Source organism: Asterias rubens, chromosome 15 (assembly GCF_902459465.1).
Source record: "Asterias rubens chromosome 15, eAstRub1.3, whole genome shotgun sequence".
Taxonomy (NCBI): domain Eukaryota; kingdom Metazoa; phylum Echinodermata; class Asteroidea; order Forcipulatida; family Asteriidae; genus Asterias; species Asterias rubens.
Window position 1 is genome coordinate 10,085,999 of NC_047076.1, and position 12,267 is coordinate 10,098,265.

General features: G+C 36.1%; 1 protein-coding gene across 1 annotated transcript; it reads left to right on the forward strand.

The window, feature by feature from the left end:
• Positions 1–366: 366 nt before the first annotated feature.
• LOC117300318 (mitochondrial E3 ubiquitin protein ligase 1-like) lies at positions 367–9,786 on the forward strand. Its single transcript, XM_033784062.1, has 4 exons — positions 367–765; positions 3,232–3,441; positions 4,495–4,560; positions 9,175–9,786. Exons 2-4 carry the CDS (start codon positions 3,289–3,291, stop codon positions 9,367–9,369), a joined length of 414 nt encoding a protein of 137 aa, XP_033639953.1. The 5' UTR covers positions 367–765; positions 3,232–3,288; the 3' UTR covers positions 9,370–9,786.
• The last annotated feature ends 2,481 nt before the right edge of the window (positions 9,787–12,267 follow it).

A 12,267-nucleotide genomic window follows, 5' to 3' on the forward strand; every position in this document is an offset into this window, starting at 1 on the left:
TTCATTTGTGCATAAATTCGAATTCCAATTTCTTTGCTAACAATTATCTGCTAAGCAGTAATAAGCAGGATATCAGTCACAAATTGTACATGTAACATTGTTGTTATTTGGCTGGTAACCTTTTCCTACTAAGCATTATTTTTTGTTGTGCTTAGCTCTGTTTCGTCCCAACTTGATAATCGTCCCAACTAAACCATAGACTTGTGGACAAGTCGTTAATTGTTAATGGTCCCACGCGGTGCTTTCGCGAGAACACTGCTCTCGCGCGAACAACACCAGCGTCTTGCACCAAGACTACACAAGATAGACTGTGTGTAGATATTTGGCATTGGGTCGTCGTGCGTCGTACGGACGGCGGACGGGGGTTTGTCGTCAATGCATGCAGCAGAGAAAGCTATTGCTTGCGCACAGCCAAGATGTTGATGTCATTTTAGGTAGCTAGCTAACGATAAACAATGAGTAAATCAAGGCATTTGCCGGACCATGGATGCCATCTGTTTTTCTGCTGAACTATCGCGTTCAAATTAGACTCTCATACCAGCAAGAAAATAGATAGTGTGACGTTTGCTGAATACAGAGTGGTTACGGTGTGGTGGAAAACTTCACACGAAAGAACGTTTACTCTGGCTGTCACTGGGCCGTCACTGTGGCGTAATAATAGTATACTGTATAGTGTAGTGGTTTTCTCAATTTGATACTTGACAGTGACATGACATCGCGTCTACAATACACTAAACCTTCGTTCGGGCGGTAGCCACATTTTTGGTAAGTATAACCATCTAGCTAGTTCTCCACATGACTGTTTCATTGAAATAACTAATAAATAATAACATTAATAATAACCTGATAACCTCCACAATAACATGACTAAAAATGTTTCGACCATCCATCAGCCGACCATGCATTGCTACATTACATTTGAAGATGATGATTGGTGCTGAATCTCACTTCTACTTCTACTTATACTTGAATACTCGGTAGGGTCTATAGCATAAGTCAGGATGTAAAGCCGAGGGACTACTTGTCCATGAGCGTTGCAGGGTTGCGTTTGTACAAGGTGCAAGTAAAAAAGACTCAACTGAAGGGGTGGTGATGATGTTGCCGGGGAGTGAGTTCCACCAGATGACAGTTCTTGGGAAAAATGAGTTTGAGAATGACTGTTTTCTACCTGCGATGATCTGATATTTATTTGGGTGGAATGATCTAGTATTACATGGGATGCTGGGTTGAGGTATAGGTCTGGATTAACTGCAATAGTTTGGTTCTGGATTTTGTAGAGGAGGGTGAGGCTGGCTGCCTGGCGTCCCCTTTCTAAGATGTCCCATTCCAAGGTATTCAACATGGCCGACACGCTTTCAGTGCGGTAGTACAGCTGCAGAACGAACAATCTGACACATGACAGCCATGATGATGGAAAAGTTTCCGTATGGCGCCACCACGTTTTCATTCGATATGAAATAATATAGTATCTAATTTACCTCAATGAGATATCCCTTTTTGTAAAAATGAGCGAAAAAGTGGTGGCGCCATACGGAAAGTTATCCATGATGATTTCTGATGATTTATCATCACCAAATAAGTTAAAAATGGAAAGGGGGAAGTTGGTATTGACTTGCTCAGCTCAGTACTGTCATTGTTTGTGTGACCTTTTTAAAACATACATAGTCTTACTAAAAAACATTACGCTTGCCTTTATGGATTCTACTCATATTTTGTTACCTGCCCCATTTTTGATTAGGGTTATTAACTATATAATCTTTAAGTCTGGATGTAACACCGATGTGTGATAATGGGATAATCCGCCCCTTCTTATGCGCCTGGAGTGGTACTTAGATGGGATTGTTTTTTGTTCTTTAGTTTAAATGTACAAAGGTCAAATCCAAATTCAATTGTAACATCAATTATTTTCAATCCTGCTGCTACGTGTAATCTATGTAGCTTTTGATGTGTTCTCCAGTCACTGGGTACTCAGTCAGTGGCCTGGTGTGGTTGACAACTGCCCTGTATTATAGTCTGATAAAGTGGTGGGTGTGTATCCTCCCCTTACCAGTTTTCACGCTATTATGCCTTTTTCTTTGAATTGGGAAAAAAATAATGATGCCTTATATCAACCGATGCCCTAATAACCTTCTTTTGTTAATATGAAGTATGCAAACATATATTAAAACTTGATGGACATTGAAATGTTCACAGTACACACCGATCTTCGATGACTTCAACTGGCCCCATTTGTTTTGAGTTTTTCCTGTTTTCACGGCAAACAAGAAAGCATGGTTTCCCGGTGAAGCCATACATGGAAGAAACATCTACAATGACTACAAGTGTTCTTTAGACTCTGTGTATGACTCTATAGCCAGCAGTTGTCTTCGTTTTATTCAAAATATTTTTTAATGAAATTTTAAAATTACCATGGTAATTTGCAAAAAATAACAAAAATAAATAATTCAATAAAAAGTGTGAATAATCACTGGCTTTCAAATCTGATTTTCATTTATTTTTCCCCCCCCCCTTTTTTTCTCAAAAACTTTATAATAAAGCGTATAAATAAACAGTGATAATTGAATCAACAAGCTGATCGTTTAAATTTTAATATAAATAATAATATTGATCGGAGTGTTAAAAAAAAAATCTCAAAAACTATTAGAAAATGATATAAGGCACATGGCTTCTTTAAGCCTCTGTATTTTTTTTCCAGAATGCTCAGCAACATATTCAGTCACATGATTTGATCATCATGAATTGTGAATTGAAATAGTGTTTGATGAAAGTTTTTCGGTGGGCAAATATTTTCATATGGCCTCAACATTATGACATATTTTTGTACCTTGTAGAAATGCCTAAAATACCAAACTTTTTGCGTTTACAAGTGCAAATATCCAGTGGAGCCTTACGTGTTTCGTAAAAAGGGGAGGAGTTACTGGGGCGCTGTACTCCTTTTTTCGAATTTCGACATTATCGGTCGTACCTAGTACGAAAGAGAATGTCAAAATTTCGTAAAAAGGGGAGGAGTTACTGGGGCGCTGTACTCCTTTTTTCGAAATTTGACATTATCGGTCGTACCTAGTACGACAGAGAGAATGGCAAAATTTAGAAAAAAAGGAGCTACGACCAATAATGTCAAAATTTCGAAAAAAGGAGTACAGGGCCCCAGTTACTGGGTCTAACCAATAACTACAACTATAAACCTCATTACAATCAACTAATTATTGTTATTTTGCTAACTTTTTGCAGATAGAATTTGCTGCATTTTTTGCTGAGTGAGTGAAGAGTTGGTTTGCAGGAATCACAATGAATTCTTCTTTGATGAAGCCTCTTGCGGCTGGTTTGGCAATTCCAGGACTGTACATAATGTACAAATTCCACGAATACAGAGAAAAGGAAAGAAAACGAGAAAGGAGAAGATTTACAGACAAAGACCTGCAAACACTGAACCGCAAAATTGTAAGTATAGGCCTACTGTTTATTTTTATTAGCCAAGTTCATACTTCCTGCAAATGTGAATGTGATACAAATTTTGAAATGACAATGGTATTTGCAAAAACGGCCATGTGACGTCAAATTTGCTTTGCAAGTATGAACCAGGATTTACTACATGTCTCAGACTCGTTCTTGTGTCGTCTCTATTACAGCATTTGGCAAGACGACCTTGTCAACTTTTGATATGTCTACTGCTACAAACTAAATGTATGTGATAAATTAAATTAAAAACCTTGCCAAAGTTGACACTTTGGAAATAACACATTGACAGACCTAGAGTTACATCTTTGATAGGACAAGGCCATGTTTATTGCAAGGGCACTTTAAATCAAAAATATTGAAATCTATGGGGAACTTTGAAGGGTCACCAAGGCCAAGACCAGTCGATGGAGGCCAAGGCCTCTGTTGTCTCTAATTAATTCCAGGCCTACATTTAGTGTGATTGGTTTTCTAATGGAACCCATTCAGATTGTTCATCTTACAGAGTGTTACTAACTTGATTATCAACAGATTGGTATGAATGAATTGTTACCAACGGATGAATAAATTGTTATCAAGCATCCTTCATGAATTGAATTCCTCAATAGATTGTATGAAGGTCAAGGTTAGGATAACGGAGCAGGTGGTTTGAGATGAAGAAGTGAGAAATATCATTACTTAATATCAATCAACATAGACTCATTGCTCAACAATTAGATGAAAACAAATTAGGTGAAATCGTCATGCAACCAATTGTAAAAACTCATTACGCTTAATGAAGAAAACAAATAAGTAATATACTTAGCAATACACATTATTTAATAACCCTGCATTTTTATGAATACAATTTTCAATTCCTTTACAAACATGTAATGCACATTTTCCTGTTAAATCACTCAAATGTGTCAGTCATGAAATTGAAAATGGTTGGAAAAGCAAGTATTAACAATTGTGTATTTTGTTGCTGATGGGAGAGATTGTTTGTTGTGTATTTTTGTCTGAGGTTTTTCTAATGTTTGTGCATTTTGTCTTTCACAGCAACAGCTTTTAAAAAAGTTAGAGAAGTATGAAGTGACTGAGCCGATATCTTCCAAAGATGAGGAGGTAAGATTACTTACGATCAATGAGGTCTTAATTATTCCAATGACATAAACATTGTTTGAAGCTGACATTAAAGGCACTGGACAATATTGGTAATTACTCAAAGTAATTGTTAGCATAAAAACTTACTTGGTAACAAGCGATTGAGAGCTGTCTTAGACTGTAGTTTAAGACCAGCCAGGGTTGTGGCCCTGCAAATTGCAGCGCCACAACACTGTAAGGTATTAAACAAAGTTCCCCTGTTTAAGACTGAGAAGACTCTGTTAAAAAGTATAACAATTTGAAGATAAACTGTAATTACTTTGAATTTTGAAATGTTCAATTCCTGTTACATCCCCCTGCTACTGTTTGCGAGGGGTCAGCTTGTTGGTAATGTTTAATGAGCGGGTATGCACACATAATAATTGATTTTACATTGAGTACTGGTACATATTGATTGCGAAATGCATAAATTAGCCTCTGCCAAGCTTAAGAAACCAACACGCAAAGTCTACTTGCCGAATTACCCAACCCATCTTAAACAGCTCTATAGCAACATGTACAATGTACAAGTGTATCAGCCGTTTATTACCGGGTAAATATGGTCATGTGACAACCCTTTAACCAATAGGACTGCCTAAACTATTTGGGGGACATTATTAAATAAATGTCAGTTTTACGAACAGAGAAAATTAGACTGCCTAATGTGTACACAGTAAACATCATATTTTGCATGATGTACATACAATTGTAGCACAGTGTCAAATACTTTACTTGTTTGTTTCTTCTTACACCTGACCTGTTTCTTCTCAAAATGAACCTACAATATTAATAAAACTGAAAAATATGGATTATTTCCCTTGAGCGTAATGTACACTCTTCTCCGACAATAGTGTTACATGTATATTGGCCAAGCTATTCGAGACTCATTTTGAATATGGTAGAATTCAATGATAGCTAAATCAGATAAGACTGGCTGAGTCCGTGAACATTGCAGAAAGTCAGGAACTCACTGCAACATCCCTTTAGGCTTCAAATGCCTTTTCTGTCAGTAAAACCTAAATCATGGATTAGCTGATGAGATAGCCTTGGATTGGAACACCCACGTCATCGCTGCATAGCCCATGGACACACAAATTGATTGAAGAGATTTCTGGTAATGCACTGTAAACAGACAGCAGTCAGTGGGTTATAATTTAGTGTTGGCCATGATAACCTTAGATAGGTGCAGGTGTTGATTTTAGCAGGTGTATAATATCCCCATCTGGAAGAGTGTTGAGCACATCAATTCATACAAAGTGTCAAAAAGGCTGACTCCTCTTGAATATTAAACAGGGTTTTAAACTTAACTCACAGAAGGTTATTTGTTGATATGATATTATTCTTGCTGAAGTGCTCACTTCACTACTGTGGAGGAATTAAGGTTCTATCTAATACGACATAATTCCACAGTAAAACATGCTCACCAACTACAGTAATTCCACAGTAAAAAATGCTTGCCAACTACAATTTGTTTCCAAACAAAGTCGCAGGGTTATCCTGTCATTTTGAAAAATAAAAAAAACAAAAAATAGAAAATAAACAAATAATATTTAAAATATTTCCAGTGCAGTAGTCCACCTAGATATTGTTTTCTATTTGTAGATTTTACATCTTTTTATGGCAAAAAAATGATCACAAAATAAATATGTATATTTAATATACTGGCCTATCTTCTGATTTTGAAGTGTATTTTGACTGTGTGCATTTCAGCCTGGCAAATGTTAAGCCCTTGGAGCGCTGTACACTACAATGGCAAGTCCATCACATTATACTAGTCCTGATGGCAAACAGGCTGCTTAATTCAATTGAATCCAACCCAATTAAATGGATGTGTGAACAGCAAGCGTATTGGAAGCGCATTAATTACTGCATGGAGGAATACGTACGTACGTACATGTTGAGAGTGTTTGCTAGAATAGGCAATGGCAAGTGACTCACATACATGTAGTGTTTACCATCACTACCCAATACGTGCACATTATCACAAAACAATTTTGTACACACCCCCCTAAAGCACAAATTGACTTCTCTGAAATAAATTCAATTCAGTTAAATTAAATAAATGCCATTTTCCTCGTACTGTTCAATTAGCATTGTAAACATCTAACATTCAGGTGGACCATGGTTTCGTCCTTTTTCAATAAACCAAAATTGAACAGTTTACAGTAATACAATTTTAAATTTGCATCGGGATAAAGAATATTAATTTATGCAAGTTGAACGGTTTGTCATCAATTATTGTTTTGTTTTGCTGTGTATTTGCTTGGTTTAAGCGCAATATTATTAAGTCTATGCCCAACTTTGAACATCATGCACTTTCTGAACTGAATACGTGAATATTAAATCACAGAAAATCACCATTGAATACAGCGGAGTATTGACAGCTGTGAAAACAATTGCTCTTTAAAAAGGAGTTGGCTTCTTTTAGATTAACCCAGATTTACATTAAACAGTTTAAAGATAATGATGGTAGAAAGCTTTTCTATAAATATTACTTGCTGAGTAACACACACAAAAATAATTTTGTCTCAATGAGACCTTCCTCTATGGTGAGCCAAACAATTATTTTAGCATACGGCAGATTTACGCAATTATCCTGAAAACATTTCTTGTGGTTTTCACCTTTTTTCCCTGAAATAAAACATCTACAGGTAAATTATATTACATCCTCATTCACAGTGAGTGAGGATTCATGTCATGGCCAATAACTTATTACGAAAATTATCAAAAACCATAAGAAATAAATTGCAACTCTGCATGCTGACATGTCTGAGGTTACACACATTTATTTTGAGATCGTTCAGAGTTGGGATCTCAATTTATGTAATGTTGAAAAATATTGATGAACAAATAAATAGTTCCATTTAGAGTGTTAATAATTAAAGTGTAATTCATCATTGTTTAAAAACAAATTCTGCTAAAAGTAAAACCTTGTTTTATTTTAAGTGCATCAATCTATCTTGATTATCAATGGTTTGCTTTGTTTACAGTATTTAACGGGTATATTACCCTATACAATGTACATTGATGATTATTACAGACTACAGACTTAAAGGCAGTGGACACTATTGGTAATTACGCAAAATAATTAATAGCACAAAACCTTACTTGGTAACGAGTAATGGGGAGAGGTTGGTAGTATAAAACATTGTGAGAAATGGCTCCCTCTGAAGTGGAGTAGTTTTCGAGAAAGAAGTAGTTTTCGAGATAGAAGTAATTTTCCACGAATTTGATTCCTCAGGTTTAGAGTTTGAGGTCCCGAAATCAAGCATCTGAAAGCATACAACTTTGTGTGACACGAGGGTGTTTTTTTCTTTCATAGTTATCTCGGAACTCCGACTACCAAACAAGGTCAAATTTTCACAGGTTGTTATTATGTATACATGTTGAGATACAACAAGTGATAGTGTCCACTGGCTTTAATGTGTACAGTAGGCCTTCGGGTACCATACCTTGAAATTTAATTCATGTAGACAAACAAATAATCAATGCTAATAAAAAATAAATTCTGGCTTGAAAGTTTAACAGGTCACTTGAAACTTGAAGACATGCTCTGAGGACGTTTTGCCTGCTGCTACATGTAGCTCTTATAATCCTGAAGGGTGCGAGCTTACAGCTCATTGAAGTTTCATGGGAGCTCAGTCTAAAAAGAGGAAAATGGAGCGCTATTTAAAACATTCATTTTGTGCTGCTTGTCACACACACACACACATACATGGTACATGTTCCTGATTTGTGTACACAACTATAGAAAAGGGCTTTAGGCCCGGTCCCACTGCAGCGATAACGATAATGACGCAAAGAGAACACGTTCTATTGGTTGAAGTGCTCCACGCAGAATATGCACACGCTCATTCAACCAATAGAATGCGTTCTTTTTGCGTCATTATCGTTATCGTTATCGTTATCGCTGTAGTGGGACCGGGCCTTTAGGCAAAACAAATGTATGCCCTGACAATCACCACGTTTCGCTAACAATTTGACCCCCCTCACCCCCACTGTGAAACTGAGTCTGAAAATAATGACAGGAAAAAAAAAACGTACAAAACAGACAAGTTCCACTGATTTTCTTATATTACGCTTTTTAACAAAAAGGGATATTTATGAATATGAATGAAAGAGTAGTGACTTGTTCTTAAATGGCACTTTAAGATCTTGTAGGGTTGTGGCCTTGAGACAAAGGAACTTGGCTTTGGTTCAGTTTGGATATACAGTATTACATGGCCCAGACCCTGATGTTCTGAAACTGCCAGGTACAGGCGTAGCCACCAATGAATTGAATCAGCCCATCCTTTTGTTAAATAGAAATGAATTGAATCAGCCCATCCTATTGTCAAATAGAAATGAATTGAATCAGCCCATCCTATTGTCAAATAGAAATGAATTGAATCAGCCCATCCTATTGTCAAATATAATTGAATTGAATCAGCCCATCCTATTGTCAAATAGAAATGAATTGAATCAGCCCATCCTATTGTCAAATAGAAATGAATTGAATCAGCCCATCCTATTGTCAAATAGAAATGAATTGAATCAGCCCATCCTATTGTCAAATAGAAATGTACGATACTAATTTGTTGACTGTTTTTTTTTCAGTGTGTAGTGTGTATGAGCAGTCCGGCATCTATTTGTACCAAGCCATGTGGTCATCAAGTGATCTGCCGACGTTGTTTTGTCAAGACTATTCAGATGGCTGTCTCACAAAGATTATTACCTCTAAGATGTGTAGTATGTAGAGCTAAGGTAACTCAGCTTCAACAAACCACCTTTGCTACACACACTTCTTCTTAGAATGGGCTTCCTTTTCACAACTAGCAATGTACATTTATTTAAAACTTAACTTTATTGCACACTTAATCCAGATTTCCAGAGGAAAGCATATTTTATCTGTAAGTGTGGTAACTATTGATACACATGGAGAAGTCTTTCATAACTTTTTCAAGGGTTTTCTGATCTGTTTAAAATGTGTACATGATGTACAGTGTCATTTGTAGAATATTGGAAGCTAGTGCTAAATGATATCAATTAGGAATATATATTGCAAAGTAATGTACATGTATTGTACCACTATAATACTTAGAGGGGTCTTTCAAATAGTATGCAATCTGTTTCTTAAATGTCCGTGCTTTAAATGATATATTTGTTTTTTTATAATTGCAAATAAAATGTTCCTTTAATAACAACCTGGATATGCTGGAGTTAAAGGTACTGGACACTATTGGCCATTACTCAAAACAATTATTAGCATAAAACCTTACTTGGTAACAAACATTGGAGTGCTGTTGATAGTATAAAACATTGTGAGAAACGGCTCCCTCGGGAGTAACATAGTTTTTTAGAAAGAAGTAATTTATCAGTAAAATATTTGAATTGATTTCGAGCGCTTGGTCTCGAAATCAAATGACATGATTTAATAATCCATTCTTGATGTGTTTTATTGTCTTTTAGACATTGTTAAATTGTTACATTGCTTCTGAGGTTGCATATATATAACATCGAATTACAGACTTTTTGTTTTGTGTTACCCAAGAAATCTGACCAAATGAATCTAGTATGTGGGCGAATACTTACATGCACTGTACATTGAATAGAACTTTAAATGTATTTTTGAGGAAACTCATACATTATTATTGTAAGCAATAACTTTTCAAAAGGTGAGATTATCAAGTGGTTGCATTGACAACCAGAATTGTATCTAGTTTGTGAACCGCTGTATAGCTATTTTGATTATCAAGTGGTTGCATTGACAACCAGAATTGTATCTAGTTTGTGAACCGCTGTATAGCTATTTTGATTATCAAGTGGTTGCATTGACAACCAGAATTATATCTAGTTTGTGAACAGCTGTATAGCTATTTTGATTATCAAGTGGTTGCATTGACAACCAGAATTGTATCTAGTTTGTGAACCGCTGTATAGCTATTTTGTTTGTACATTGTAGTTAGTTTGCTGGCATTTCTATAAGTGTCCGGCCGATCAAGTCCGCTAACAGTAATTTAACATGTACAATTAGGGATGAGACACTGCAGATATTGTGTTGGATTTCAGCAGACATTTTAACGATTGGTCCACTGTAGAGAGTTTGCCATTTCATTGCAGTCATTGTGTTAAAGCAGAGATTTTGGCCCTTGTTTTTATAGCACCGTGATGTACTCGCGCATTTTTAACGTTTTTAGTGTAAAACATCCCAGTACAATCATTTAGGATAACAATAATTCTTCCATGTTCAACAATTTTGCTATGCATACTTATTGATTGAAAAAGAGATTTAAATGAACTGTTAATAACTAAACTATGTCTTGTTAGAGTGTAAATTTGTATTAAGTACAAGTTATTATTGCATTAAAGCACAGTATTTAGGTAGAATGGAAGTCTATATACACCTCCAAGACAAGTTAAAAGATTGTTAACCACTTTGCGTCAGATAAAGTGTGTACAGGGCCAATTATTCAAGGCTTGCCTCTGGGGGTGTTTTCATGGAGCCCACTAGTTCACCCTTACAAAGAGGGGAAGAAGGTTCTGGAAATTATGCTCTGAATATCTCTGAAGTAAATTCAAAGCTGTCAATTTACTTACCAAAAAGCCCTTATAAAATGACCATTCAAGTCGCCCAAGTGCCAGTCACGGGTGATGGTCAAACAAGCAGTAGAACCAACGTACTGAGAACCACACAAATTGCAGCTAGGAGTTTTTTCAGTCCATTTTCCACAGATAAATTACGCTTCAGATTCTCCCAAAATACTTGAGGTGAAGTCTGGTAGTATAATGAACAGTCTAAATGAAGCTTAAGTAAAGTTGTTAAGTCAAAGGTACACAGGAGCAAAGAACTGTTGCATCAAAATACTATCCTCAAGGCAAGCAGTGAACTCACAAACCAAAATGGCATTGCTCAAAGGTCAACTGCTGTTGCATGGCACAAATAATATACAAATGTACAAAATCAACTGCTGTTGCATGACTTGCTTTTAACAATATTAGTCACAACATGTACATCTGTTTAAAAGGCTGAAGCTATGTGATGCCCTGTGGGTGCCTATGCTCACATTTCTCACAAGACAAAATCAAATCCGGTCGGGTGCGTATCATGAGAACCTTTGTTTTTTTGTCTGCATTAAGTCAGGGTTTGAATGTGGCAACAGTAAAAAAAAATATATATATATTTCACAAAGCTCCCAAAATTCCCAACAATAATACCATGCTGAGGCACAGACGTTGTTTTCGTAACACTGACACATAAGTGGTTAAAACAATTGGAACATGTTCAGCATTAGACACACACATTATTTACATTCAATTTCTTCTTTGAAGTTTATGCAACATAGTACATGAAGTTGTATTGCCTGAAGCCAGTGATTTTCAGATGGGATTACAGTGAATTTGCTTAGTAGTTTTAATGGGGTAAGTTTATGGCAAGTATTTGTAATATCAAGATGTTTGCAAGAAGGTCAAGTAATACTCCTAAAGCAATTTCATGATTGTTCGTGTTTCATTGACAGTAGGATTCAGCAATCTGGTTTTATCATTTTGTTGAAATAAATGTCAAAGGTAATCTTATGGGACCTATCTTGACATTTTAGGTAAAAACAAACAGTTAAGGAAAACCCCAGAGTTCTAAGTAAAAGAGTCAAGTTATGGTCAATGGAGCATAATTAACCATGGAGTTTCTTCTGTTGAAGAGATGGTTTTCTT

Coding starts and splice junctions, on each gene's coding strand:
- LOC117300318 (XM_033784062.1), top strand. CDS start 3,289: ATGAATTCTTCTTTGATGAAGCCTCTTGCGGCTGGTTTGGCAATTCCA. Junction 3,442..4,494: donor AAACACTGAACCGCAAAATT/GTAAGTATAGGC, acceptor TGTCTTTCACAG/CAACAGCTTTTAAAAAAGTT. Junction 4,561..9,174: donor TATCTTCCAAAGATGAGGAG/GTAAGATTACTT, acceptor TTTTTTTTTCAG/TGTGTAGTGTGTATGAGCAG.